The sequence below is a fragment of the Emydura macquarii genome, unplaced genomic scaffold, assembly GCF_026122565.2.
Source record: "Emydura macquarii macquarii isolate MOO-44397 ecotype Brisbane River unplaced genomic scaffold, CSIRO-AGI_Emac_v2 contig_2994, whole genome shotgun sequence".
Classification (NCBI taxonomy): Eukaryota; Metazoa; Chordata; order Testudines; family Chelidae; genus Emydura; species Emydura macquarii.
The window spans coordinates 2,041,290-2,068,017 of record NW_027133131.1 but is presented as its reverse complement, the minus strand read 5'-3'; the positions used below and the strand labels follow the sequence as shown (position 1 = coordinate 2,068,017).

At 50.8% G+C, this 26,728-nt stretch overlaps 1 protein-coding gene across 2 annotated transcripts in view; it reads left to right on the top strand.

The window, feature by feature from the left end:
* The window catches only part of RNF41 (ring finger protein 41), a 36,774-nt gene extending 10,331 nt beyond the window's left edge, over positions 1–26,443 (top strand). Inside the window, exons 3-8 of one of the 2 annotated variants that reach the window (XR_010916509.1) lie at positions 8,639–8,751; positions 19,164–19,435; positions 20,402–20,537; positions 21,165–21,268; positions 23,214–25,139; positions 25,961–26,443. Coding sequence is in view for 1 of the 2 variants with exons in the window: in XM_067529653.1 (XP_067385754.1) it covers positions 8,662–8,751; positions 19,164–19,435; positions 20,402–20,537; positions 21,165–21,268; positions 23,214–23,565 (954 nt within the window). In the remaining variant the exon portion in view is untranslated. Of the gene's footprint in view, positions 1–8,638; positions 8,752–19,163; positions 19,436–20,401; positions 20,538–21,164; positions 21,269–23,213 lie in introns of both variants that reach the window. The other variant, XM_067529653.1, reaches the window with a different exon arrangement.
* Positions 26,444–26,728: the final 285 nt, after the last annotated feature.

The window sequence follows — 26,728 nt, the reverse complement described above, 5'->3', positions numbered from 1 at the left end:
GTGAGTGAGGTGTAATATCTTTTATTGGAGCAGTCAGACCTGAAGACAAGCTCTGTGTAAGCCTGAAAGCTTAGTGCTGTCTGCAACAGAGGTTGGTCCAATAAAAGATTTTACCCCCCCCCCTTGTCTCTCTAAGATGCTGAGACTGACAGAGCTACAACCACACTGCATATCTCAGGTTTTTTCCAAGTTCCTTTCCTGTCTCTGATTTTTCCCTATCTCTTAGGGTGGAGTTAAGAAGAGCAATTGGGCTTTGTCTTCAGTGCTTAAAAAAAAAAAAAAAGTGTTTGTTCTTTTTAAACCTGAGGGTAACATGCGTGAGCTATTGTGAGGAAAAAACACAGTGAAGAGGAGGCACATCAGCTTCACCCAAGGTAAACTAGGTCACGTCTGCACCTCACAGTAAAACTAAAGTGCCCCGTCAGGATAGCTCTCACACGTTAGTTACCCAGGGGTAAAATCTACACCTTTTTCAGCAGTGAAATCAAGGCCTCAGTCTTCATCTGTGCTAAATAATTGAGTCTTTGCCGCCGCACATCCACCCTGCCTGTAAGTGTAAAGCTGCAGTGGAAATCAGATAAAACTCATCAACAAAACTGTCTTATGGTGAGCTTCGGCTTCTTAAGAATAGAACTCTGCGCTCCCTTGTCTGAGCGCTCCATCACACTTTCTCCATGTGGTTGAAGCACAGTAAGCGCATACAGACACGAAGGATAACGCTACACCAGAAACAGTAACAGACTGAACTGGAAAATCTGGTGCGTGAATAAAAGCTACAACTACAGATACAACCGGCTGTATCAGTTGCCAGAAGCTACTCAGGTTGGAGACTTAATAAAATCCCCCAAAAGAATCTAAATGCGCCTCAACCAAGGTGAAGACGTAGGCAGGAGCGCCATGTCCCCTGAGTGCATTTCTTATACCCACATATAAAACTCAAGCTTTCATTTGTTAATCCCTCCATAATGTGCTGTAGTCAAACTTCCACGTGGGGCCCGAGTAACCGTCTCGTCTCTTCAGGGCAGTTTAGCTGCACAACTTCAGTTCTAAATTCCGGGGGAGAAACGTGGCCAATGCTCGATGTTGCTTTGATAATTTACCTCTTGCTGTTTGGGTCTCTGATACAGGATCAGATGTGCATTTTGCATTGTAGAACCCCCTACGGGTTTGAAATCTGCATCTGAGCGGGGAGGTGGTGACTGCGAGTGGTTTCTAGCTCAGGTGAAATTTTGACTCCCCCTGCTTAATTTATATGCTGCGTGAGTGTGTCCTTCCACCATCTCCTTGTGCTGTCAGAATGACTTTAGCTCACATTAGGTTTCAGTGCCACGTGTCTTTCTGTCCCCTGCATTGCACTGTTAAAACTAGGTCGCTGGACAACTAGGTCATGCAGATGAATTTCTAGCTGGCTTTACATTCTGCTGCATGTTCATATTCAATATCGCTGTAGTTAATCTTCACCTTCAGAATGGATCCTGTTGCTGCCAATGACCAACAGGGCAGCTGTGCTGGTGATAGTGCAATGGATTGTTGTTACCACCCACCCCAAAGCTGTTGGACCGTCATCTCTAGGCTGTACCAGTTCCACTGCGTGTTTTCAGCGTGGAGCTGGGATGAGCTGACGTTGGGAAGCAGAGAGGAAGCTGCAGAGGAGGAGACTTGCACCGAAAGCAGCAAGGTTCTGTGACGGTTGAGGGAGAAGATGACGGTGCGAGATGAGTAGAAATGTTGCAAGTCTGAAAGCCATGGCAGGCCGTGGTGCATGGGCACTATCTAGACGGTTATCCATGGCTAAGTGCCTCACTTCTTCTCCCAAGCTTGGTCTGCTCTTAATGTTTCACCAGCGTAACAGTGACCACGGGAAATTGGTTTTTTACTGACCTAGGTATGCCAGTGAAATTCCTCGTGTAGGTGCATTTCTACCGGTATAGGGCACTTTATCCCGGGATAGCTCATTTCGCTTTGCTGAGCTGTTATGCTGGTGTAACTGTGTCTACTCTAGAGGTTCTGTTGGCGTGGATCCACACTGACCTAGTTAAAGGTGCAGAACACAAATTTATGCAAGGTCTTCGATTCATTCATTCTCTGTCTTTCCCATCTTCCTTTCCTAAACAGTCCAAAGCCATGTCTGTGTGTGCTTGGGCCGGCTCCACCCAGAACTGGCTCTTACGCTAGTTGAGAAAGATAAAGACTCCAGCAGAGGCTCATGGTGGAATGTTTCTAGCCAAACGTTTCAGAGACTTTGCAATGCCTGTAAACCACCCCCCCCCGTAAGCACCAGCTGGGTGATTCCTTCAGAATTCATCTGTTTTAGTCCTGTACTAGCTTACGCAGCTGTGACAGATACGCACAGCTGCCCCAGCACTGCTCCTCCACATGCAGAACCTGTCACTTTGCCTCTTAGGAGCTGAACTCTGGACTCCCTTTTTCTGACCACTCCCTTTCTCTGACCACTAGACCACGCTTCCTCTATGTGGCTGAAGCTACATGAAACACAGGCAGGAAAGAAGATCCAGTGAAATAGGAGCCAGCCTTGCTTTCACCTTTCATTGGAAGCTCTCAAAGAGCTTTGAACATAGGAATTCTCCCAGCCTTCTTGTGAGAGATGTTCATGTAAGTATCACACATGCGTTAAAGATGGGGAAACCAAGGCACAAGTGCCATGCCCAAGATCACAAGGTGAGTCAGTGGCAGGGCTGGGAATAGAACCCTGGAGTTCTGGCACCCAGTCCTGTGCTTTAACTACTAGACACTCCCTCTTGTGTCTTTATTGTTTTCCCTTTGGTTTTAATTTACTTTTTTGGCCCCCAGGGTTTAAGAAATTGGGAAGATTATAAAAATAGCATTGCTTAAAGAACAGGTTTTCCTCCCAGCTCACCCAGCTGCAGTGCTGTTGGCAGACTTTGTGTTGGTGGTAATGAAAACGGGGTGTCTCTTCTGAGAACCTAGGCAAAGCTGGAAATCAGAGACTTCCAGCACAGCTGTAATGAAGTTTGATTTAGGATATCTGTCCAACAAGTTCTGTCTCCCATTATAAACTAGTCTCTCGCATCTGATACTTGCTCAGTAAATCCACCAGCTGCGTGTATCTGCTGTCAGAGGTGAGGGGTGGAATAACTTATTCACCAGATTCTACTTGACAGATCCCAGAGTCAAGGCGCCTGCTAGTGTGTGGTCTTGTGCACTGTCCCAACTCTGCAGTGATCTTGGAAGCTGGTGGACGTGGTGGGCTGGCAACAGCTAATAACGGCGACAGGCAGAGAACCGCCTTTCTAAAATTTCAGAATGAGGGCTCAGTGTTGGTGTCCCCTCCTACCCCCCCCAGTTTTCTATAACGCATGTTGTTTACTTGCATTCTTCTGTTATCTCCCTGATAAAATGCATCTCGATGGACTCTTCTCTGTAACAATAGGTTTCAACTTGCATCTAAGAATTCGTATTCAAGCAGAGTGACACATCTCCCGTCCTCGAGTCACGAGTGCAATGCTGGCCTTGCTAGTGACATCTGCTGTTTACCTTCGTACACAATACGGTGACCGTACCTTTTTGTGCTTGTTAGCGAAGTTCTCTTGTTGTTGGCCTGCTGGAGCCTTCACGTGAAGGGTTTAATTCATGGGTCGCTGGGTCTTTGGTTTCCCAATGAGCAGTTTCAAAGTGAGCTGCTTTGCATTTTACATTTGGGAGGGTTATTTCCCACACGAGGCTTTTCCGTATATGCTGCTGAGTTCCAACCTCAGGTGGCTTCTAAACAAAGAGCTGCGTGACTCTGCATAGGCTGCAGTTAGTCCCAAGTGTGTTTGTAGCCTGCAATTGTTAGTGAAACAAATTGCTTCACTTCCTGAATTTTGGGCTGAACTGCTCATAGCAGAACAGGACTTGAGTTAGGCCTTCTTTATGTTGTCTTTCATCCCATCCATCTTCTCTCCCCTCTGGCTGTAAAACAAGTCTGTCAAAGGCCTTCACCGGGCCACTGTGTGTCTATAATGTATTTCCTTTCTGCTTAAGGCTCTATAGTTTAACAGCTGTCCTCTAACAGCTGGGATTTTCAAAGCAGCTAAATGGGAATTCGACACCCTGCCTTTAAAAATCCCCGTCTGTCTTGGACTTGCAGGGAACTGAGTGGTTCTCTTCTACCTCTGTCAAAGATCACAGGACTTGATACTGCTTTGATGGTCAGTATATTTACTCTGCAATTACTGGACACCATGTGCTGCTGATATACCTGCTGTGCAGGTATCTATCAAATTAAGAGCCCTTATAAAAACCCAAAGTGGTAACATGTAGAGACTGATGCTCAATACTTATCCTTGCTCTAGAGTGACTGTTTGTCCTACATCATCGTCAGCTGGGTTTTTTGGGGGAGAGTTTTACATATTAAATGCCTGGGATCTGGTTCTGATAGTCAATCAACCAAATAATTGACAACTCTGAATTTTAGCTGTTGTCATGTAGTGCAAGTGATAGGTTGGATGCATTAGCCATACAGAACAGCCATTTATTTTGGACCCTGACCATCTGGAGTCAAGATGGATTTTTTTTTCCAGCCAAAATGATTTTGCTCCGTTCAGACTCGCAATATACTTCACTGCTCGGTCATGTAGCTTTCTATTACTTCTAAAGCCCTGTTCCCTGTTTGCGTGTTATCCATATCGAACGGGATCTCTTCAGGACAAGTAGCGGCCTTTGAAGTGCCAAGCAACATGTTGGTACTATATTGATAACACATAAAGGATCAGAAGTGCTGAGCCAGCAAACCCAACAGAAAAATAATACGTCCATCTTAGCAAAATTGTCTTTCCGCTGTGATCATTCAACATGAACCTTTTAATGGTGCATGGATCTAATGCCTAAATCTTGCCCAGCATTTCTTGATGAGCAGCAGCACCAGGCTAGTTTGTAACTTAGAACTGTGGTTATGAAAGAGGGAAATTAATTGGATGGGACAGAATAAGTGTGACGATTTTTATCCTCTGGTCTGCAAATGACTCATGGGATCCACATTAGTTGAGAGTTGCTTTCAGAGCCAATAGATACCGAGGGGACACAAAGAAAAGCTGTTCTGTAGATCAAGTTCAAAGCAATTTTAACCCGACAGGTTGCTTGGGCCACTGGGAACCTCTGGGATCCAGAGGACACACAAACATGCTGTGGCAAAACTGTGTGAACGTATGTCTTGTATATTGTGGAAATGAACGTTGGAGCTCTGCAGATCTCCATGCAACATAGCCAAATGTTTTTTGGTTAAAACTTTTAGAAAGGTTAATCTCCCTTTTTGTTAATGAAAACCACTCTCTCCGCATTTGGATTTTCCTCTGGGAGTCAGAGGGATAGCTGTCTTGCTCAGAAAACACACCATTGTTACCATGGAAATCTTCTTTGTGCTCTTGGTGTTACTGCTAACATAAGTATGGGCAGATTTGCTTTCCAGTGCTCTGTTTGTCTTTTGGGAAAGGAGCCACGGCCTCCTTTCTTATCAGACTGTCTCTCTAGTTCTGACGTAACTGGCTTGTGCCGTCTGTATTTGCTGAATTAAACTGATGCCAGACAATGGGGTGATGACGTGTTCATTCGGAACTGGAACAAAACTCAGATGTGTTTAACGCTATTGAGCCATTTTCAGGGTTCTTGATCCAATAGGATTACAGCTTTCATGAATGACGTAGGTCAGCCAGTCACCACCTAGCTTTTGATGTCATAATCACTCCTACTTACCTGCTGGGTTATGGAGCAGAGAGAGGCGGCAGCTCAAATCATATGCTATGTGCTGACGTCTTAGTTCAAGAGTTAAGAGCCTTCGGTCTCCTCCATAGCAACGTTTGGTCTAGGAGAATCCTGTTAGAAATGGGGGAGACCTTTTAGGCCATCATTGCCCGTTGTTGATACCCTGGAGATGTGAATGGGGTTACACACCTAGATGGTCCATCTTCCTGCAGGCGCTATCAGTGACAGCCTGTGAAAGGACCTTTGTGCCAGTGCCGGGGCTTGTAGAAGGTTACGGGTAAATGCAGGAACTTCATGAAGTGCCCAGGTACTCTTGGTTTCTTACCTATGTGTACTGTGATAGCAAGTGCAGCCCCAAATGAGGTCAGGGCCCCCACCGCCCTGGGCGCTATGCTGACACACCAGTCTCTGGTCTGAAGAGTTTGCAGTCTAAATAGAGCATGTTCCCCTGAGGGGAGGGTCCTGCCACATCACTTATGCCAGTCCCGCCTCTGAAACATCTTGATGTTGGTTGTGATCATGCTGTGTAATCTCTACAGCCTTTCCTCTAATATTACTGCACCCCGGGCATGTGTAGAGCAGATAGGAAGCCCACCATCGCCCTTCCTGCTGGTTTTATCCCACTGCGAATTCTGCGGCTCTCTAACAAAGTGCTGTGCCTTGAGGCTGTTACATGTCTGCGTGCGAAGCTGGGAATTGCCGTGGGGAGCTCATCACCCCTTCCACCAGCACCTGAAGTTCTAGAGTGGCTGGAGCAGCCGGAAGTAGGAGCTCAAAGGATTCTTCTCCCGCCAGTCGTTTGCTGCTTAGCATCACTCTCTGACACCCTTCTCATCAATTTGCAAGCTGCCTGAGTGGGGGCTTTTCCCGGGCTCGGTTTGTGAAAGGAGAGTGTTGCGGGTCTGTGCTCACGTCTCCGCAGGCCCCGGTCTCTCATGCTGTCCCTTCTGAGTAGGGAAAATTCCCAGCCACCATTCATAAAGCCACCACCTTATCCCTCAGTCTCACTGCACGTCTGCCCCTTGTCCCTTCCTTTTCTCCCCTGCTCTGTCCTCCTCGCCCTTTCCCTTCCCTTTTTCTTTGTCCTCACTCTTCACTAACCCCCCATCACATTTATTGCTCTGCTTGTGTTCTGTGTCTCTCCTCTGCCCTTGGTCTGTCTTGGCTATTTAGACTGTGAAGTGTTTGTACAGTGGCTGCTGCAGGCCTCCCCATGAGCATTCTCCTAAAAACACCACTAGTAGCCTGTCATTCCTCTGACAGTGAACTGTCACTGGCTAGTGCTTGGTCACGGAGTGAAGTCTGATCACAGCCCGTTACCCTGCCCCTCACACCTTCACACTGGCCCCCTTGATAGTCCCCTCCCCCTGTCATGGGAGGTTTTGTTTTCGTTTGCCTGTAAGCTCTTTGGGGCAGAGCCTGTGACGTCCTGTGTGTTTGTATGGTGCTTAGTACAAAGTGGCTGCCCTAGAAAGTTTAAGGTGACATTTGACTTTAAAGGCCTTATCTCAGTTTAGTGACTTCCACTGTGGGAGGGGAGAGGTCGTTATTTTTAGGGGTCTGTTCAGGAGTAAGTATCAGGGAGTTCCTGATCTGCTAGGGGCCGGCGGCACTCCTGGGGCAGTATAGATTGCAATCTCTGGCCAGGAGGGAGGTCGGGCTTTTGGCCTGTGGCTCCCTGCCAGCCCCTGGAGGTAGCAGCTTTGCAGCTGTTGACATGCCTGTATGATTCATCGTCAGTGTTGTGCTTGGCTGTGGGTTTGTTTTGGAGCGGGTGAAGGGGCGGAAGGGCCAGGTCTCTCTCTCAAACACCTGCTTCAAGTACGTGGATTTGCCATGTTGCTTGCAGCCCATCTCTTTGTTCCTGAGCAGGGATCCAGCGGAGGAGCTACTTGTGAATGGACTTGGACTCAAGGGATCCGGGACGAGACCCCTGGATTAGGACCAGAATAGCTGTCAGAACGTGGGAATAACTTGCACTGCCAGTGGGCTGTGCTGTTCCGTTGGAATAGAGCTAATCCTAACCCTTGGGGAATCCCCATCTCTGCCTGGCTCTTGTGGGCCGAGTGAGCTGTTTACCACAGACAGGGTGTGATGTGCTCGCTGCTAGAGAAGGCTCGGGAGGGAAGCAGCAGCATTTTAACAAACAAATGGATATTAGGATCATTAACAACATAAGAACGGCCACACTGGATCAGACCAATGGTCCGTCTAGCCCAGTGTCCTGTCTTCCCACAGTGGCCAATGCTAGGTGCTTCAGAGGGAAAGAACAGACCAGGTAATCATCAGTGATCCATCCCCTGTCACCCATTTCCTCTTTCTGGCAAACGGAGGCTAGGGATACTCAGAACATGGTTTTGCATCCCTGCCCATCCTGGCTAATAGCCATTGATGGACCTATCCTTCATGAACTTATCCAGTTCTTTTTTCAACCCTGTTGTAATGTTGGCCTTCACAACATCCCCTGGCAAGGAGTTCCACAGGTTGGCGGTGCATGATTGCACAATAGATTGGTGTCCCTTTACAGAAACTGTACTCCTCCCGCACAGACGGTGCAGTGGCAAAGACAAATGAAGAGGGATGAGTAATGACTTGTGGGGGAGGGAAGTGTGCAGTCCATGCCAGCTGGTGATCAAACCTCAGGAGCGATTCAGTGCATGGAAATGGGGCTGACAACACTCGCTCTCTGGTTGCTGTACCCCCACGCCCGATTGCGAATGGGTTTGGAGCTAGGCTGCAAGCCACTGGCTCAGAATGCAGCCGTCCCCAGTCTTTCGGCCAGCTCGCAGCATAGCAAAGAGGGAATTTAAACTCCCAAATCTGGCTCACGTCTCTGCCTTCAAAGGAGCAGGACATGAGTCTGTCCTTGCTTTTCTCATGGACTGCTCCTCATTTCTGCCCTTCTCTCTCTTTCCAGGGTTCTGGCATCGGTGATGAGCAATGGGGTATGATGTAACACGCTTTCAGGGGGATGTTGATGAAGACCTTATATGCCCCATCTGCAGTGGGGTCCTGGAGGAGCCAGTGCAGGTAGGTGCTGAAAAGAGCACTAACCCCCGTCCCTGTCAGCTGTCCTGATTGGAGAGGTTTACGGGGCTCATTCTGTACCACGTTTTCATCTCCATTCCAGCGTGTGCAGGTGGATGTTAAATGCACATCCCTGCATGTGTGTACATAGAAGTTCAATGTACAGGGGCGGCTCTGAGCCTTCGGATCACCGGCTAATTTAGACAAGCCGCTGTTTTCAGGCAAACTAGGGTTAAATTGCTGTGATCTAACACATGCTGGTGGAAATCTGCTGGGAGATGCTGGTATGTAAATATACCAGCTATTTCAGTTAATCACTTTTTAAAATACGATTGCCCCAACCTACTCAGCAGGTGTCTGAGACATATCCAGAGGCTCTGGACCTGGCATGTGCATTGGGATTTGAGGGTCCTGTATAAAAAACTTCTCCCGTGCGTTTTCCTCCAACAGGTTATTTCACATGGTATCTTAGTAAGAACCCTTTAGCTCCCTGGTGTAACTTTGACCAATGCCTTCTGGTTTAGTAGATCCAGGCACTTTCTAGTAACTGCATGTTGGCTTGTTGCTGAACTCCTCAGCTGTAAAGGGCATTTCTTCACTGTGCTGTATGGAAATGATTCGCACTGTGCTAGTGGTTGTGGGCAAACCTGGGAATGTGGGTCGGAGTCATTGTCTGGGGGACATATCATTCAGTAATGATACGTGGTGGTTGTGTTGTTGCACACGGGAAGGATGGTGATTCTGCCCCATCCTCTCCCTCAGTGGATGAGCACTGCTGGGGTCTTTCCGTGCCGCTTCACCTCTGACTATGCTGCCTCTTCCACTTCTCTTCTCCAAAGCTTAACGCCGAGTGATGCGCCAGCAATACTCTGCCCCTAGGTAAAAGCAGAAGCAGCGCAAAGATTCATGCATTCATCACCTGCCGCCTTAGCACCCGCTTCAGATCCCTTGGCTTCCCCCAGAGCAATAGAGTTTCAGGTTTTGTGTGTCAGTCTGGTCTGCTGAGCTGCTAGTCCAGCTGTCTCCAGAGCAGCACCCCTCTCTGCACCTGCCTTTTACTGGAAAGTGCAGACGGAAGCAGAAACACACACACTCCAGTGCAGATGTTAATATCCGACTTCTCTATAGAAACCAGTTACAGTCTCTCTGAATTCTAAAAGGGGTGTTGGGATTAGACCCTCTATGGGGGTAGAAACCCCTCATCTCACAACTGGAGCGTACCAGCTGCTCATGCAGCAGCTCAACAAGAAAGGAGACTCATGCCCTTCCCTGCAGCTTGCAGTCCTGTGTGTCGAAAGGACCATGTAGGCTAGTCCTCATGCTTTTTTTCGTGGCCTTTTTCCTTTAAGGGTGAAGAAAAACACGAGCCTATTCTTTCTTCTCCTTATCTTGTGTTCGATCTGGCTGGAGTCCATAGTGCACAAAGCTGTGAGCAAGCAGCGCATTGCATTTTTAACAGGTGAAATTCTGTGTCTGACACACCACATCCCTCCAGTTTCAGCCCACTCATACAGTAAAACTGTCACTCGGCTGCCGAGTTCTGTGTGTAATCTCTGGGTTCCAAGAGAAATCCGGTTAGCTGAAGAGAGGGGGGCATCTGTTAATACTGTGGATGTTACACAGCGCTCTCCTGCAGCAAGGCGCTCAGAAAATGATCCTTATGTTGCAACCCACCCCCCACCACTAGATTACAGTTGGAATCTGAGGCATAGGCAAAGTGACTTGCCGTCCCAGTAGTCAGTATTGGAGCCATAGTTTCTGGCTCCCAGTCCTGTGCTCAGCCCACTCGACTGTGCCTAGCTGGGAATGCTTAGACAGTGGCTGACAAAATTCTCCTGACCTCTGAAACTGACCCCATCTGTTCTAGTTCTTCAAGTATGTGCCCATGTGTGGATGTGCTTTTGTCTCATGCGCGCTCGATCAGAAGGTTTTTGAATCACAGTGTCCAGCAGGGTCACATGTGCCCAGTATGTCGTCATGCTCCCGTAGGAGGGCAGAGAGGGCAGGGTGGCCCTGACCCTCCCTCAGGTGCCTCTTTCTGGCTGCAGCAGCGAAATGGAACCTGGCAAATGTCTGACCTGTTCGTTCTTAGCTCAGGCTGGAATTCAAAACCTTTCACAATCTTCAGAACTGTTTCTGATCTATATTGGACTGCTGAGAACTGATTGGTCCGTGGGGACACTGAAACTACACCCCTGGCTTCTCAGAGCGCCATCTGAACCACCTGATTACCTACCGGTCTTCTTCCTGGAGTCATGCTCAACGCCAGAAGGGAAGCTGCGTGCTCCAGAGCCTTGTTCTAATGCCTCAACGGCACTGAGCGCTCACCTCCATGTGTCCGTATCCAGCGCATGGAAAGGCCAAATTATCTTGTTCCTCTGAGATCCACGGAGAGATTCTCGGCTGGCAGGCCTCTCCGCTGAGCATGGAAGTGTGCTCCCCCGGGCACAGGCACCGTCTTCCGCCTGCTTTAGGACGTGCCGATCGGAGATCTGCCAACGTTAATGAACCATTCTGACGTGGCCTGGCCCCCCGGCGCGATGAGAAGCTGGGGAGAGCCGTACGTTAGTCCCTGTTTGACTCACTCCTGCAGTCCCAGGAGGATATGGCCTACCAGGCACCTGGATCAGGCTCCAGACTTACCCATCCTTGAAGGAAAGGGGGAGAGAACAATTACGTCCCTGACAGGAGCTCTTGCAGATGATGTAGTTAGTGTAGATCCCATGGCCTGCCCTCCAGCCCAGCTCTTCAGAGCCCTCCGCAACATGAGTTTTGAATTGGGAGGGATGTTTGTGGCAGCCCCCTCCTTTCTGCCTTGCTACGGGAGCACGAGGTGGAACGGGCACGCGCGGCTTCGAGGGATGCTCCTGTTAAACAAAACTGATTGTGCGTGCATGAGGCACTTGTGTGTCTCCAGTGGGCCCACACTGGCCATGCTGCCTGGGAGAATCACTGTTCCAGCAGGGCAACTAGTCATTCTTTTCTGGCTTGCTGATTCTCCTTTCCCCAGCCCTCCTCCCTGCCACCTGTTAGGAGCAATTGTTACAACCAGGAACGTGGAGGGTGTCCAACTTGTGAACGCTGAGATTCATTGGAATCTCATTAATAGCTCAGTATGTTCAGAGTTATCTTCTCAACCACCCCCACACGATCCAAATGCAGGAATAGCTGGTGCCGAGCCAGGCTGTGAGCCAGCCAGATTTTAGGGCAAGCAGCAAAAACGATCGGTCAGCCGGAGCTCCTCTCTTTAAGCTTTTAGCTGTGCGTTAACAGTGATTTTTGGCTCCCCCTCCCTTCCCGGGAGTGTTCCTCTGAAATGCTGGTGCAGCCGCGTAGCTAGCCAGCAGGACAGAGCTGTTCAGCTGACAGGCTGCTCTCAGTTCCATAAATCAGCTGGGGAGGGCGGCAGGGGGTGAACAGGCGGCAGTAATCGCAAATCTTACCCCTTGCTGGTGTTACTGTGTCTGAGCAGGAGGCGTAGCAGAGGTGGGCCTGTGGATAGTTACGTAACGGCTTGTGCTGCGAGCTGCCACTTCACGTCTGGAGAAGATTGCTGTTCCTGGGAAGGATGAAATTGTTCAAAGAGGGAGGTTGGGAATATTGTGACCCGAACTGCTCTGCTCCTTACTTAACATCCCCACATGGAAATCCTGACTGGGAAAAGCTTCAGCTTTCACGTGGGTGGTCTTGGTGCTGGCGCTAACGCTGGGCGTGAGGCTGGGACTTGTCTCTGGGACTTGGATGGATTTAATTAGCGATGTTAGCAGCTGTCTTTTTGCAGGTCATGTCGAGGTGAGGAGTCATCCTTGCACCCTGGGGATGCTATCCATTTTCCATCTTGTTGGAGCAGGTTCAGAGTCAGGCCATGCATCAGCAGGGTCCTGGCAGGCCTGAAGGCACAAGCAAGTCAGCACGGCGTGTTACAACACTGCACATGTGCACAAAGATTTTCAGACCCGAAGCCCTTCTTACGGTCCCTGTGTCCTTACACCAGACTGTGGCAGAAGTGCTGTTCCCTTTAGGGAAGCGGATTTGTTCCCTCCCCCTTGTTTGCATTTTAACCTAGACTGGGACACAATTTGTTCTGTTACCCTCTTGGGCATTTTTGTGGCAGGAGAAAAAATTCCTGAAATTTCCAGCTAACCAACATAGGATCTGACTCTAGCAAAGAAAGGCAAAGCTTAGGGCCTGCTCTGAGCAACTCTCATGTGGTAACTATTTTGTAGAAGGCACTTTAGAACGTGAGTGACAGTAACACCAAGCTTTGCTGGGAACAGATGTACTGCAGTGTGGCTAACAGGAAGGTGGGCCGCACAGGAACTTCCAGTTGGGAACCTTGATCAGCCGTGAGTGCAATGTCAGTAAGCTTTGGGCAAAAGGAATTTAAGTGCAAGTCACTACGCTTTACTGGCTAAAGTATTTTGCTGCTCGCTAAGCTGTCTGTACTTGGCAAAAAGTAAATCTGAAGATCACGTCACTAGCAAAGAACTTACTGTGAATGTGCGAGGGTGAGGTCGCTTGATGTTCTTCTTCAAGTGCTTGCTCATGTCCATTCAGAATTCCGGTGCCGGAAATGTTTCCCCTCGTGGTATCCATAGGGCAGCGGCGTGCATATGTGCTCGTATATAGGGCGCTGCCTCTCAGTTCCTTCTTGCTGTGCTGGAACACTCTTGCTCCTGCAAGCTACAGTATTCCTAGTGGTTCTTTGTTTTATCTAGTGTATATAGTTGTTGTTTCAGAGTTAATTATCTGGTAGGTAGTTAGTTAGTTAGTTTACCCAGGCTCAGGGCATGCCCCGGTCCCTGGGTTTTAAATCCTGGGCTTCATGCAAGAAGCCTATGCCGTTGAGTGACCCGCACCAGAGCTGTTTGAAGTGCCTGGGGGAAGCCCACTTTTTTGTGGAAAGTGTAAGATCTGCAAAGGATTTCGCCCTCGAACCAGGAAGGACCGGGACATGAGACTCAAGGCCGTTCTCATGGAATCGGCATTCAGACCGGCCACTCCAGTTGTGGCTTGCCACAGTTTACTCCCTGGCCAGACACTCCTTGGACAGAATACTCATGATCCCCCCCATGTGCTTACTCCCTATCATGGTGAATGGATCCTCGGCATGTAATGGCAGGGGTATCTTTCATGGCCCCCAGAACCACTCTGTTGCTATCAGATGCCTCGGATGTAGGCCGGGGTGCCCACTTCAGTGCCCTTAAGGACTCAAGGTCTTTGGTCCAGGAAAGAGTCGTCTCTCCACATCAACATCAGGGAGCTCAGGGCAATTCGCCTGGCCTGCAAGGTATTCCTACCACACCTCTCCAGCAAAGTGGTAAGAGTCCTGACGGACAACACAGCTACCATGTGTTACATCAACAGGCAAGGGGGAGCCAGGTCTTCAGCCCTCTGTCACGAAGCCTTGCGTCTGTGGGAGTTCTGCGTGAGCCACAACATCCATCTGGAAGCAGTGCACCTACCAGGTTTAAAAAATACCCTGGCGGATTGTCTGAGCAGGACCTTTTGCTCTCCCCACGAGTGGTCTCCCCACCAGGAGGTAGCCAACAGGATTTTCCAAAGGTGGGGAACTCCCCAAGTAGACCTCTTGGCTACCAGGAAAACAAGAAGTGCACTCAATGCTGCTCCCTCCTGGGGTCGGAGGATGCCTCCCTGTCGGACGCCTTTCTCCTGTCATGGGTGAGAGGTCTCCTGTATGCTTTCCCCCCCGATACCTCTCATACGCAGAGTCCTTGTGAAGATCAAGAGGGACAGAGAGCAGGTCATCCTGGTAGCCCCGGCATGGCCCAGGCAGCATTGGTTTGGGATGCTGTCGGAGCTCTCGATGGCCCGGCCATGGTCACTCCTGCTGAGGCCAGACCTTCTCTCTCAAGACCAGGGTCGGTTGCTCCATCCGGATCAGGCCACTCTGTGCCTGATGGTGTGGATGCTCCGTGGTTGAGCAGACACAAGTGCTGCTGCTCGGCCCAAGTTCAGAGGATCCTGCTGGAGAGCAGGAAGCTGTCTACGAGGGCATTTTATTTAGCCAGATGGAAACGCTTCACCTGCTGGGTGACAGGTCAAAATGTCTCGCTGACTATCTGCTTCATTTGAAGCAGGAGGGCCTGGCCTTCTCATCTATTAAAGTGCACCTGGCTGCGATCTTGGCCTTTCACCCTCCAATCCAAGGCAGGTTGGTTTTCCCCCATGGGAAGGCATCCAGATTCCTCAAGGGCCTGAAGAGACTTTTCCACCGATATGAGACCTGGTCCCTCAGTGGGATCTGAACCTCACCTGCTCAAGACTCATGGCACCGCCATTTGAGCCATTGGCTTCTTGCTCCCTCACGCATCTGTCCTGGAAGGTGGCATTCCTGGTGGCGATCCCCTCGGCACAGAGGGTCTCTGCGTTAAAAGTCCTGACCTCAGAGCCGTCATACATGGTTCTCTTCAAGGACAAGATGCAGCTTTGTCCTCACCCAGCTTTTCTGCCAAAGGTCATTTACCACTTCCATGTGAACCCGGATATGTTTCTGCCAGTGTTCTCTCTGAAGCCTCACAAATCCAGTGAGGAGGGGCATCTCCACTCTCTCGACGTGAGGAGAGCATTGGCTTTCTATATTGACAGGGCCAGACCCTTCCGCTGCTCCACGTAGCTTTTCGTTGCAATCGCTGACCAGATGAAGGGACGTCCAGTGTCATCCCAGCGGATCTCGTCCTGGATTACGGCCTGTATTCGGACCTGCAATGAGCAAGCGGGGGTCACACCCCCAGTTTCCCTGTCCACCCACTCCACAAGGGCACAGACATCTTCAGTGGCCTTTCTGGTGCGTGTACCCATTCAGGACATAGGTAGAGCTGCTACATGGTCCTCGATACGTACATTTACGTCCATTATACCATCACGCAGCAAGCACACGGGACGATGCAGAGCAGTGCTGCAATCATCACATCTATGAACTGCCTGCCTGCCTTCGGAGGCACTGCTGGTAAGTCACCTAATTCTGAATGGACATGAGCAAGCACTGGAAGAAGAAAGAACAGTTACTTACATTGTCATGGTTGTTCTTCAAGATGTGTTGCCCATGTCCGTTCCACAACCCACCCTTCTTCCCCTCTGTCAGAGTTCCGGCAAGAAGGAACCGAGGGAGGGGGGCCGACAGTGCCCTATGTACGAGTGCATATGTGCTAGAGCCGGCCCTACGGATACCACTAGGGGAAACATTTCCAGCACCGGTAAATGTGGCATGCGCACACCTAATTCTGAACGGACATGAGCAACACATCTCGAAGAACACAGTCACAAGGTAAGTAACTGTTCTTTCTCTACGGATCATGCATCTGGGACAGACTACGTTCACTGCTCTTTTCTCCTAATTGTTTTTGTACAATTGACCCAGAACAGGAAGGACAAGAGGATGCAGGGGAGATAACCACATGGTAGGGAGGTAATACATTGCACATCCAGCAACTTCCATTTGCTCAGAACCCACTGTTAGTTGGTTTCTCAACAGGCTAAAACGATGTAAATCCAGGCAAGTTTAAATTATTGATTTAAAAGATTGGTTTAAAATAAAACATGCTGATTTAAAATTAGGTTGACGCTAACTTAAAAACTTGCACCTATTGTAAGTTTAGATTAACACTTAATCAGCTAAATTGTAAATGCTGGGTGTTTTAAATTTCAGAACCAGGAGGTTATTGGATTTTACAAAACTACTACAACAAAACAACAAATACTGAAAATATGAGTCCTGATCCTACAAATGTTGCAGTGGGCACATAACCTCTACTTGCATACACAGCGTGTGCCTCAGTATTTCTAGCATCACACCCCAAAACTGTATTTTTTATTAATTTTTCCTCTTAATGGCATGACCTCTGTCACTTCACAGTGATTTTCAGTGTTAACAGTGAAAAGTTATTTAACCTTTCAATATGCTATCAAAGCTATTGTGAACGTTCATACACAGCAAAATGGTCAAAAATAGCCTAAAGTTACCTTCCTGAGGGTGAGATTTTTGAAGTGTTGAGGTCAGATTTTTAAAGGTGTTCAGGCAGCAAAGTGACATCGAAGTTCAAGTCCCATTGACGTCAAGCTACGTTCCCTGATGGAGGAGGACAGTCTGGCAGAAGCATTTCTGCTTTCTTGATGTGTGGAAGTTCGATATGTCGGAAGGTGCTGTGCTGTATCTGCAACCAACAAACTATTTGCAGATCAGTGCCTGAGTTTGTGGTGCTCTCACAGTCAGGGTTTTTATGAAAGTTCCAGAATTGTCTCTTTCAGCAGAGATGAGCCTTAAAAATGTGAACTTCTTGGCAGAAGAAAAAATCTAAGTAAATTCTGAAATTCAGGTAATAATTATGATGCTAATTTAAAACCCTCTGCTTTAGTAATTTAAGACTGGAAAATAGGGAGAAGTAAAGAACTAGCAACAAGTTAAAAATGTATTTGAATTTTTTTAAATGATCTAAATAAAAAAAAAAAGCTTTTAAAAAAATAAATCATAATTGTATCCAGCCTAGCCCCTGCCTCTCTTTCCCCCAAGTGTGCTGAGCCCCCCACAGCTCCTCGAGAAGTCACTAGGGTCTGTGCTTGTTCCTTGTGTGGTGGCTAAGTAGAGCACTCGGCCAACTCTACAGCCGGGGAAGCGGTCCAGCACAGAAATGAGCAGTCTTGTCCAAGGCCACCCAGCAAGTCCACCTCCCAGTGCAAGGGAGTGTATTTTGGGACTCTGGACTCGTGATTCCCTGCTGTGTTACAGCGCTGCCTCTCAAAGGAGTGCACCAGTCTAGTGATGTGGCCGCTCCTTGTTTGTGTGCAGGGTGGAGGGGCATAGTACAGCATGGGGGAGATGGGGGGGATCTGTTCCTTGTGGCTGGGGAAACCCTCCTAGAAAGCGACTAGTAACGAGTGTTTAAACGTGATCCTGGCTAGCCTGGTGGATCGGATCCAGGTGTGGACACAGCCTCTGCCTGAGCTCCTGTTCAGTTGGCCACATGGAACAGTGTCTCCCCGGTAACGGCTCCAAGCCTGACAACCAAACGTTCCGGTGTCCCAGAGGCTCCCAGTGTTTATTGCCAGGAGCCGACTCCACGGGAGGTTTTGGGTCCTGCTCTAGCGCCTACCGTCTGTTTCGTGGCACTGCAGGGGTTAGGAGAGTTACTGTAAATATTGGGGGGGAACGCGGCCTGTGGAGAGCCGGTTCTCTCCTTACTGCAGGGAGATGCAGTGTGAACTGAGACACGGGTGCAAAGGCCAGTAGAGCAAACAGATCATGAAGGGGAGCCAGAGCTTTTTTGGTCCTGGGGGCAAAACCTGAAACTGAGGCCCCCCCACCCCAAAATAAACGACTGCTGAGGGGAGGTCTCAGAGAGGGGGATTGGAGAGTGAGCCGGTTCCTGTTCTCTTGGGCTGGGCCCAGTTCCCCTCCCAGGGGGGACCAGGCCAAACCTGCAGGACACTGCAACCCCACGTGCCCGCTGACAAGGGCACTCAGTGCGGGGCCCTCTCAAATGCAGGTCCCGGCAAATTGACCCTTTCTCCCTCCCTCCCTCCCCCCAGCTGATGGAGCCAGTCAGTATTTGCTCCCAGTCGAGAGCTGTCTCTGCGTCACTGGAGGGCGATTGGTGACAATTCTGTAGCGATGCTCTCAAATGGGCTGACGAAGTCTAGTTCAAGAACAGCCCCCCAGGTGTTCTTGCCCGTTGGGCAGGTCAGGGCTCCCTTTACTCCAGACAGCTGAGTTCTTCTCCCAGCGCCCTGTGTCTTGCAGCCTATGGAGACATCTAACCCTTGAGTGTCTGACACACATCCCCTGTGTGTGGGCCTGGAACTCTGGATTTCTGCTTTCTGAAAGGACACCAGCTGCATCTCTAAGGAAGATCTGATGTGTTTCTCGCCCCTAAACTTAACACTTTGCTAAGTGTAACTCAAGATCAGGGACAGCTTCGCCTTCATGCAGCAGAGCTGGTTGTGCCCAGCTGTGTAAATCCAGTGAAGTACCGTTCTAATCTGCTCTGGAAAAATGTTTCAATGCACCATCCCAACGCTTCTTGCCCCATCAACCCTGCATTTAAAGAGTCAGCATAATCTAGTGGGTAGAGTGGAGGCGAGAGAGCCGGAGCCCTTGTGTTGTGTTTGTGGGTTGGTCCCTGGCTTTGATTCCCTTTGGGAAGCCAATGCACTAGTTTAGCTCTGTTGTGGCTGGGGGGAGTGTTTGTTTCCTCACCTCCCAGCGAGGATTACGGGGCAGGATGAACTGTTTTCGCAAAGCCCTGTGCAAGCTCAGGTGTGGACGGGACAGATGTTCTCCCTGGCTTTGCCCCTCTGCCTTTGCTTTTGCGGGAGGAGAGTGATCCATGCAGCTGCCGGCAGAGTTTCGTACTGGGGGCCGGGGTAAATCACTGCATCCTGCTTTCTCTTCCCCGCAGGCTCCTCACTGTGAACACGCCTTCTGCAATGCCTGCATCACCCAGTGGTTCTCCCAGCAGCAGACCTGCCCCGTGGACCGCAGCGTAGTCACCGTCGCCCACCTCCGCCCCGTCCCCCGGATCATGCGCAATATGCTCTCCAAGCTGCAGATCACTTGCGACAACGCTGTTTTCGGCTGTACTGCGGTCGTGCGGCTCGACAACCTGATGTCTCACCTCAATGACTGTGAACATAATCCAAAGCGGCCGGTGACGTGTGAGCAAGGATGCGGGTGAGGATTATTCTTGCCGGATTGTTTCTGGGGCTGAAGAGGGAGCGGAGAGAGAGGAGGGCCTGGCTCAAGTTTTAAAGGCACTGAGGCCTGTAGTAACTTGGCTTTAAGGTTATACTCTCTGGAGACTGCCTGCACCAGTGAATGAGCCAAGAGCCAGTAGTTCAGATGGCAAGTCAGTGACGGAGCTGGGACACTGCGAACTGGGGATAATGCTGCTCTCACAGCCCCACTGGCACAGCACTCGGGCAATGCACAGGGCCGTGTAATGCTAGTGGTGGTGTGCGGGGCTGTCCGGTCATGGCCGTCAAAGCACAGTCTCTTGGTCTGCTGGCAGCTGGTGTCTTGCCTTCTTTAAACTTCGCTTTAAATGCCCTGCATTGCCATCCCTGGAGACAGGGGGAGACTTTTCAAAGGCGTGGGTGGCAGGTAGGAGCCTAACTCGCAGGGGAAAGTCAGCGGGATTTAGGCATCGAACCACCGTGTAAGACTCTCCCCCTTGAGTCCTCTTAGCCATGGAACAAGGTACGGCCTAAACTGTGCCCCCTCCCCAGGCCGGCTAGAGCCGGGCATTCGCTCTCCGGTCTCGGTTTCTCTGCGACGCTGGGTTTTATGTTTGTTTGCTGAGGCCACTGACTCTCCGTCATGTGAGGGCTAGTGATGCTGGCTGGCTCGGAGATGAGAGGCTCCATATTGTTGGTCCATCTGCTCTAGTACCTTGTCTCCAGCGGTGGCCAGCACTAGATTACTCAGAGGTGGGGGAAAGAACCCTGCAGTAGCCAGATGTGGGATCGTCCCCCCCCCCTCCCAGCCCCTAACCTCACCCTGCGCTCTAATGATTAGATGGGCTTCAACCCTAACTCTCACGAGCGTAATATCCCATCCACACGGTCTGTTGTTAACAGTGTGTTCGGACACGCCTTGCTGACCCTGACCCTGGGCCTGTTCTGTTCTCTCTCCCTGCAGCTTGGAAATGCCCAAAGATGAGCTGCCGAATCACAACTGCATCAAGCACTTAAGGTCAGTGGTGCAGCAGCAGCAGACGAGAATTGCCGAGCTGGAGAAGACGTCAGCGGAGCACAGGCATCAGCTGGCAGAGCAGGTAGCCGCTTTCTTCGTGGGCGTCCCTGGACGGGGTTTTCTTTCGCTCTGGCTTCTAGGCTAACGGCTCCTCTTGACGGGTGGACTCTTCCCTAGCACAAATACAAATGAATCCGATGTTTAAAAACCAAAGGCAGCTTGGGTAAGCCCCTAAATTCCAGCATTCCCTTAGTTATCTGCAAGGCCTGCTGGAGTGGGTGCTCCTACTCCAACGCCAGGCTGTTGTCCTGCCTGGTCCTGCATTGTCCCATAGGGCCCCCTCCCAACGGGAATGTCACACTCTGCATCTGACCTCGGGCAGTGTCATAAGTACTGAGGATCCCGCAGAGTCCCCCTTTCCCCAGGCGGGCCTGCTGGGAAGCAGAATGAGCAAGAAGAATAGCGAAGGGTTCATTTTTAAAAGCTCTCCTTCCACCACCTGAGGTGTTAACAAGACAGCAAGGTCCACCGCTGCTATCTGCTCTGCAATTGTTCGGACTGCAACCCGCTTCCAGGCTGCGGGAAGGTGGGAGGGCAGGTCTGCCTGCGCGAGTGACTCCTGGCTGCGGGAAGGGGGGAGGGCAGGTCTGCGTGCGCGAGTGACTCCTGCCTGTTGCCAACATCTCTCCATTTGCCCTGCCTCTTGCAGAAACGGGACATCCAGCTGTTGAAGGCCTACATGCGAGCCATCCGCAGCGTCAACCCCAACCTGCAGAACCTGGAAGAGACCATCGAATACAATGAAATCCTAGAGTAAGTGCTGTGGCTCATGCATGCTCCTGGTTAGCACGGGGCATCCCCCAGTGAGCAGTTGTTGGGGAGGCGGACGCAGGGATCTGATTTGAGAGCAATGGCTAAGTCCCCCCAGCAGACTAAGGACCAACCTAAGTGAGCCACAAGAAAACCCATAATATGGGCACATCCTAAAGCAAGCGGGGCATTTCTAAGGAGGTCGTGAGAGAGAGCGAAATCTGGCAACTCGGCTCTGTTAACGTTACGGGTTCCACGTGGTTCTCCCACCAGCTGGGAAATTCTGTACCTGCAGCCAGTTCAAAACCAGCAAGCTGCCAACTGTTTCCTGCCAGTGAAAACGGGGCGGGAGGAAATGGCTTCTGATCTGATCCTGGCACAGATGGGCAGTGGGGTGTGGGTTGACTAGTTAATAAATTTCTATCGAAAGAATAGAGAGAAGATTTTCTCCAGGGGGTCTCGTACATGGGTCTTCCCTTGAGTTCTGGGGCGTCTGCTGCTTCAACCCGGAAACATCTCAGGTGTCCGGAACCAATAGAAATCTGGAAAATTGCAACTTTGTTCCCCACCACATCTGCTGTCGTGGGAAGCTAACGCTGTCCTGCGCAGGGACAGGACGTCAAATGGTGGGAGCAGGAGGATCTGAGAGGTTGGGGGGGAAGCAAGTCCATGAAGAACTTTGAAGGCCACTGTGGCAGGCTGTGGAGCTAGCTAGGAAGCCAGGAATCTGGCCCCACTTTCTGGAGCAAGATAGTATGAGCCTCCTTGGGTGGTTCATGCAGGGAGTTCGGAGGACCAGAGAAAGGATTTTCAGTAGTCGTCAAGTTGCAGTTACAGCCTGGAAAAGGATTTTGATGTGAGGGAGGCAAGGGAGGGAACAGTGTTTAAGGTCCAGAAGAACTCTGAGTGGTCTGAGTTCAGGCACAAAGTCCTGTGAGTTGGAGGGAAAGGAGGGCAGCAGGGACATGGAACAAAGGGATCTGTGTCTGCGAGGACTCAGCCTTGGAAGCAGTTAGGAGCAGGCGTAGGCCGGTGTCCCTCCAAAATTGCTTTTAGCTACTCGAGTCTTGCAAATCGTTTTCCGTCACACGCATCCTATCTAACTGCAGCTTGATTTGTGCCAAGGCTGAGCACGGCACCTCTGGGCTTGGCTGTTCATAGCCCGGCACCTCTGAACTTGCCACGTCAGGTACGGAAGTACAACAATGGCTTGGGTCCTGGCATCTCTCATTACAAACGAAGCAGTGGTGCAGCCCCCAGTGGGACGGGGGAGTGAGCTGCAGCCTCCAGCAGCCATTCTCCACTAGCTTTTACAAAGGGGAGCTGGTGAGTTTTCTGGATCCATCCAAATTCCCCCCCGAGGGGGCATCCGATTTCTTTTGTGCTGCCCTTTCTGTGACCATTAGAAAGTGGCTCGGTGCATCTATTCCTGGCAGACACCGCAAAACCCCCCGAACAGTTCTCGATGTGGCCACCTCCGGCCAGCCTGCCCCTGAGGATCATCTTGCAGTGGCCACCTTGCTCGTCTCGTTCTTTGGCAGAGCAGTCACGCAGAGCTCTTGGGGCCTGGCCCTCCTGCCTCAGACCTGTAAGAGCGCTAAGGCCTGTTCAGGGCTTCCCTTAGGAATTCTCAGGGGGTGGAAGGAGACACACCCCATGGGCTCTCAGGAGGCTGCATTGGCGAGTGCTGTTAGCGAGGCACAACAGTTCAGACCCTCAAAGGGGCCATAAGACCAACATCTTCCATGTGAGGCAGGCCAGCATGATCCCAGTTTCACAGATGAGGAAACTGAGGCACAGAGACTAAGTGACTAACCCAAGGCCAGAGAGCAAATCAGTGGTAGATGGAGTTGTTCCCTGGCGCTCAGTCCCGTGCTTCTGCCCTGCAGGCCTGGTAGCACTTACTGTCTCGTGGTGGTCTGAGTATTTTTATCTTGGTGTCTTACAGGTGGGTGAACTCCTTGCAGCCTGCCCGGGTGACGCGATGGGGCGGGATGATCTCCACGCCGGACGCGGTGCTCCAGGCAGTCATCAAGCGCTCGCTGGTGGAAAGCGGCTGCCCCACGTCCATCATCAATGAGCTGATAGAGAACGCCCACGAGCGGAACTGGCCGCAGGGCCTGGCCACCCTGGAAACCCGCCAGATGAACCGACGCTATTACGAGAACTATGTGGCTAAGCGCATCCCCGGCAAGCAGGCCGTGGTGGTGATGGCCTGCGAAAACCAGCACATGGGGGAGGACATGGTGCTGGAGCCGGGGCTGGTGATGATATTTGCACACGGCGTGGAGGAGATCTAAAGACTTTTAAAGAGATAAACACATTTTGTGCTTGAAAAAAGTAACTTGTCTAAGCCGCCGACACCTTCCCCCTCTCCCCCCCCCCGTCACAGCGTAATATCAGGGCATTATTCCTCCACGCGTGTTGCTCGTAATTTAAAACGATTAAAGGCCTCTGGCAAACCTCCCTCGGAAGGCTGGGCAGCTGCCCAGCAACATATGCAAAATGCGGCTCGCCTCTCGCAACAGATCAGCCTCCCCATCCGGTGTCCACGTGGCTTCTGGCTGTCTTTTAAAAGTACAGAGCCCCTAGAAAAAGCGGTGGGGTTTAGACGAGGCCTGCTGGGGCCTGGGTACTGACACCTCTGCCGTCACCCTGGCCTCCCGACACAGTCCAAACCAAACAAGCCAGCGGCTCTCTTGGCGTGGTGCTGACCCGGGGGTGACCCGACTGTACGGTGTTCACGTCCGCTCTGAAGCTTTATCCTCCCACCCCCCGTTGCTTCTCTCTTGGAGGCATCTGTGTGAACACCCCAGCTCTCCAGCCGGGCGCGCACATGCCTGCGTGGTGCACGGGACCGTGAAAGCAGGCCTTGCTTTACAGCCGTTGGTGAGTGGTGGGGAGGGGGAGGCAGCTCATATACGCCGATGTGTTTGGCCAGGGGCTAAGCCGGGACAAGAGCGATGCCACGTACCCCCCTCCCTCCCCACACAAAGCAGTAGTGAGCTAAACATAACAGTGTTTTGAAGCCAAACAGCTGAGCCGTGAAGTGAATGTGCTTGGGACGTGTGGCCTTACGCTGCGTTGGGGACAAACCCGGCTTCAGCTGGGGTCGGCCTTCAGCGGGGAAATGGTTCTCCGGCGCCGCAACCAGCCCAGCATGAGAAGTGGAACTAAACTCTAACCGTACAGCCCTTCCGCCGCCTTCCTTTCTCCCCTCCCGCTCGGAGCCCACTGGCTCTGACACCCCCGGCAGGAAACAAACTCCACAAGCCTGTCACGTGGACCGCCTCTCCCTGAGGGAACAGTCAATGGAAGGCTGGGCACCTGTGCCATATAAGGTTGCCTCTGCTTCTTGCCCATCACCTAAATTAAACTGTCCTGTCTGTGTGCGCGTTGGACGTTCGACAAAGAGCTTTATGGGTTTTTTTCAGATGCTTGTGGTGATTGTGATTCAGTGTTTTTATACCTTTTTTTGGCCTTGTTTTGCATTTTCCCTTTATTTTATTTTTTAAATACAGTGGACAGAAATGTTGCCAGGTCGTCTTGTTGGGAATTTAATTTATTTGCATTTGTGGGGGGTTTTTTGGGGAGGTGGGAGATTGTTAGGCATTTTTTTTTTTTTTTTTTTTTTTTTTAACGGTTCCTTTCTTTCAGTGTTTGTCTTGCCTGGAGACTTAGTTTCCTCTTCAGCTGTTTTGCGCCCAGGTTGGCTGTGTGTGGGAGAGGGAGCGAATTGTCAATAAATAAGAGCGTTCGGATTGCTTTAATCCAGACCTCGACCGCACCATCCCCTCGGAGACTGTGTTCATCTCTTTCATCCTCTCAGTAGCCTGAGCCCTCCCCATCTGCTAGCAGGAAACTGGAAACTGAAGTAAGTTGGTGCAGGGTGAGGGTTTGAATTCTCAGTCAACTGCTCAAACAAACACACACGCAGCTCTCCTGGCTTCCCAGTCTCTCTCGGTGGCAGCGCTGACTCCACCAATGGGAAGGATTATCCTGAGATAAGACCCTGCCCCAGCCATCTGCACTGGCACTGCCCCAGCTGTCCGAGCAGCCCTGCAAAACACAGGCCTTGGAGACCATTTTCAGGGGCAGTAACTGGCCAATCGGCGGCTACCCCGTGGACCATCTCCAGGGCTGACATTGGAGGCTGCCGGATGTAAACGATGAGAACTACGTTTCCCATGATGCCTCAGGCTAATCGGCCTAGCACTGCACAGCTGTGTGGCAGTGGAGAGAGCCTCTTCCAGTGGGGGAATCCGATTGCTTTGGCCCAGCCTGGTGGTTGAGGAACATGGAGGGAGCCAGACGTGCTTCTTGGCTTGAAGCTGGAAAAGGAGGAAAACTCCCCCTTACCCAGCTGCCTGCCATGAAGTTCTGTCCCCTTCTCTTCTGGTCCCGGCGCTGCGATGCAGCCCATGGCCAGGGCTGTCCGAGAGCAGCTCTCCAGCACCATCAGCAGCTTTGGTTAGACACTGTCCAGATAGTGTTCCCGATTTCCCTCCGCTGCTTGGTGGACTTCCACAGAAGCATTTGTGCCATGCTGAGGGGTTCTGTGAGCTGCTGCGGGAATTCACTTTCGCCTTTGCCAGCCGGCTGTGTGGAGTTTTAGTGTCATTCTCTTACTGCAGCTTTTTTCTCTTTCTCTTTAAACTGGCAAATTTCCTCATGTTTCCCCTTTTTTCAATGCAGGTTTTTTCTTGAGGAAATCCAGCTAGCTGTCTGTGTCAGCTGTAGAGGCTCTTTGTTGGGTAACTTGACGGTTTTCTGTGTCTCATATTTTCTGTTAAAAACCCCTCGAACGTTCTTCAAAAGTCAGATCAGTCTGAGGTATGGAGTGGGTTGTATTTGAATTCATGTCTAGCTGATGACATGTTTGGAAGGGGAATTATTGGGTGGGGGTATTTCCAGCCCAGACCCTTTTGCTCAGGAATTAGAAAAAGCTGCTAAATCCAACCTGGTGACTGCATCTGTCTAGCTTGACTTTTTACAAAACTGATTTCCCCACCTCCTCCACTGTCCCAGTCACTTCCAGAGATGGCTTCCGTCTCCTTTCCACTGGAGGAGCGGGGAGCTCGGAAATCAGACCTAGACTTGCAATGGTGTCGTTGCTGGTTGTGTCTTGTGTGCACTGTTGAATTGTGTTGACTGCACTAATAAACTGCCTTTTCTTGACTCTCCACTCCTTCATTCAGCTCTCGGGGCACTCTCTCTCGCATGGGAACGCTGCAAAAACTGCTTTTCCGTTCGCCTTTCACTGCCAGCTGCCTGCGGCTCTGTTTAGACTTCACCACCAGGAATGGCCCATACAATTGAGCTCCTCTCTGGGCAGGTCCCTTGTTAGGGTGCCAGCTAGAAACCAGTAACTGCCATGCACAGCAGCTGGTGCTCTGGTTACTGGCACTCCCAGCGTGAGACCTGCCAGGAAGGGTCATTAGTCTGATGCGTGAAGGAATCACA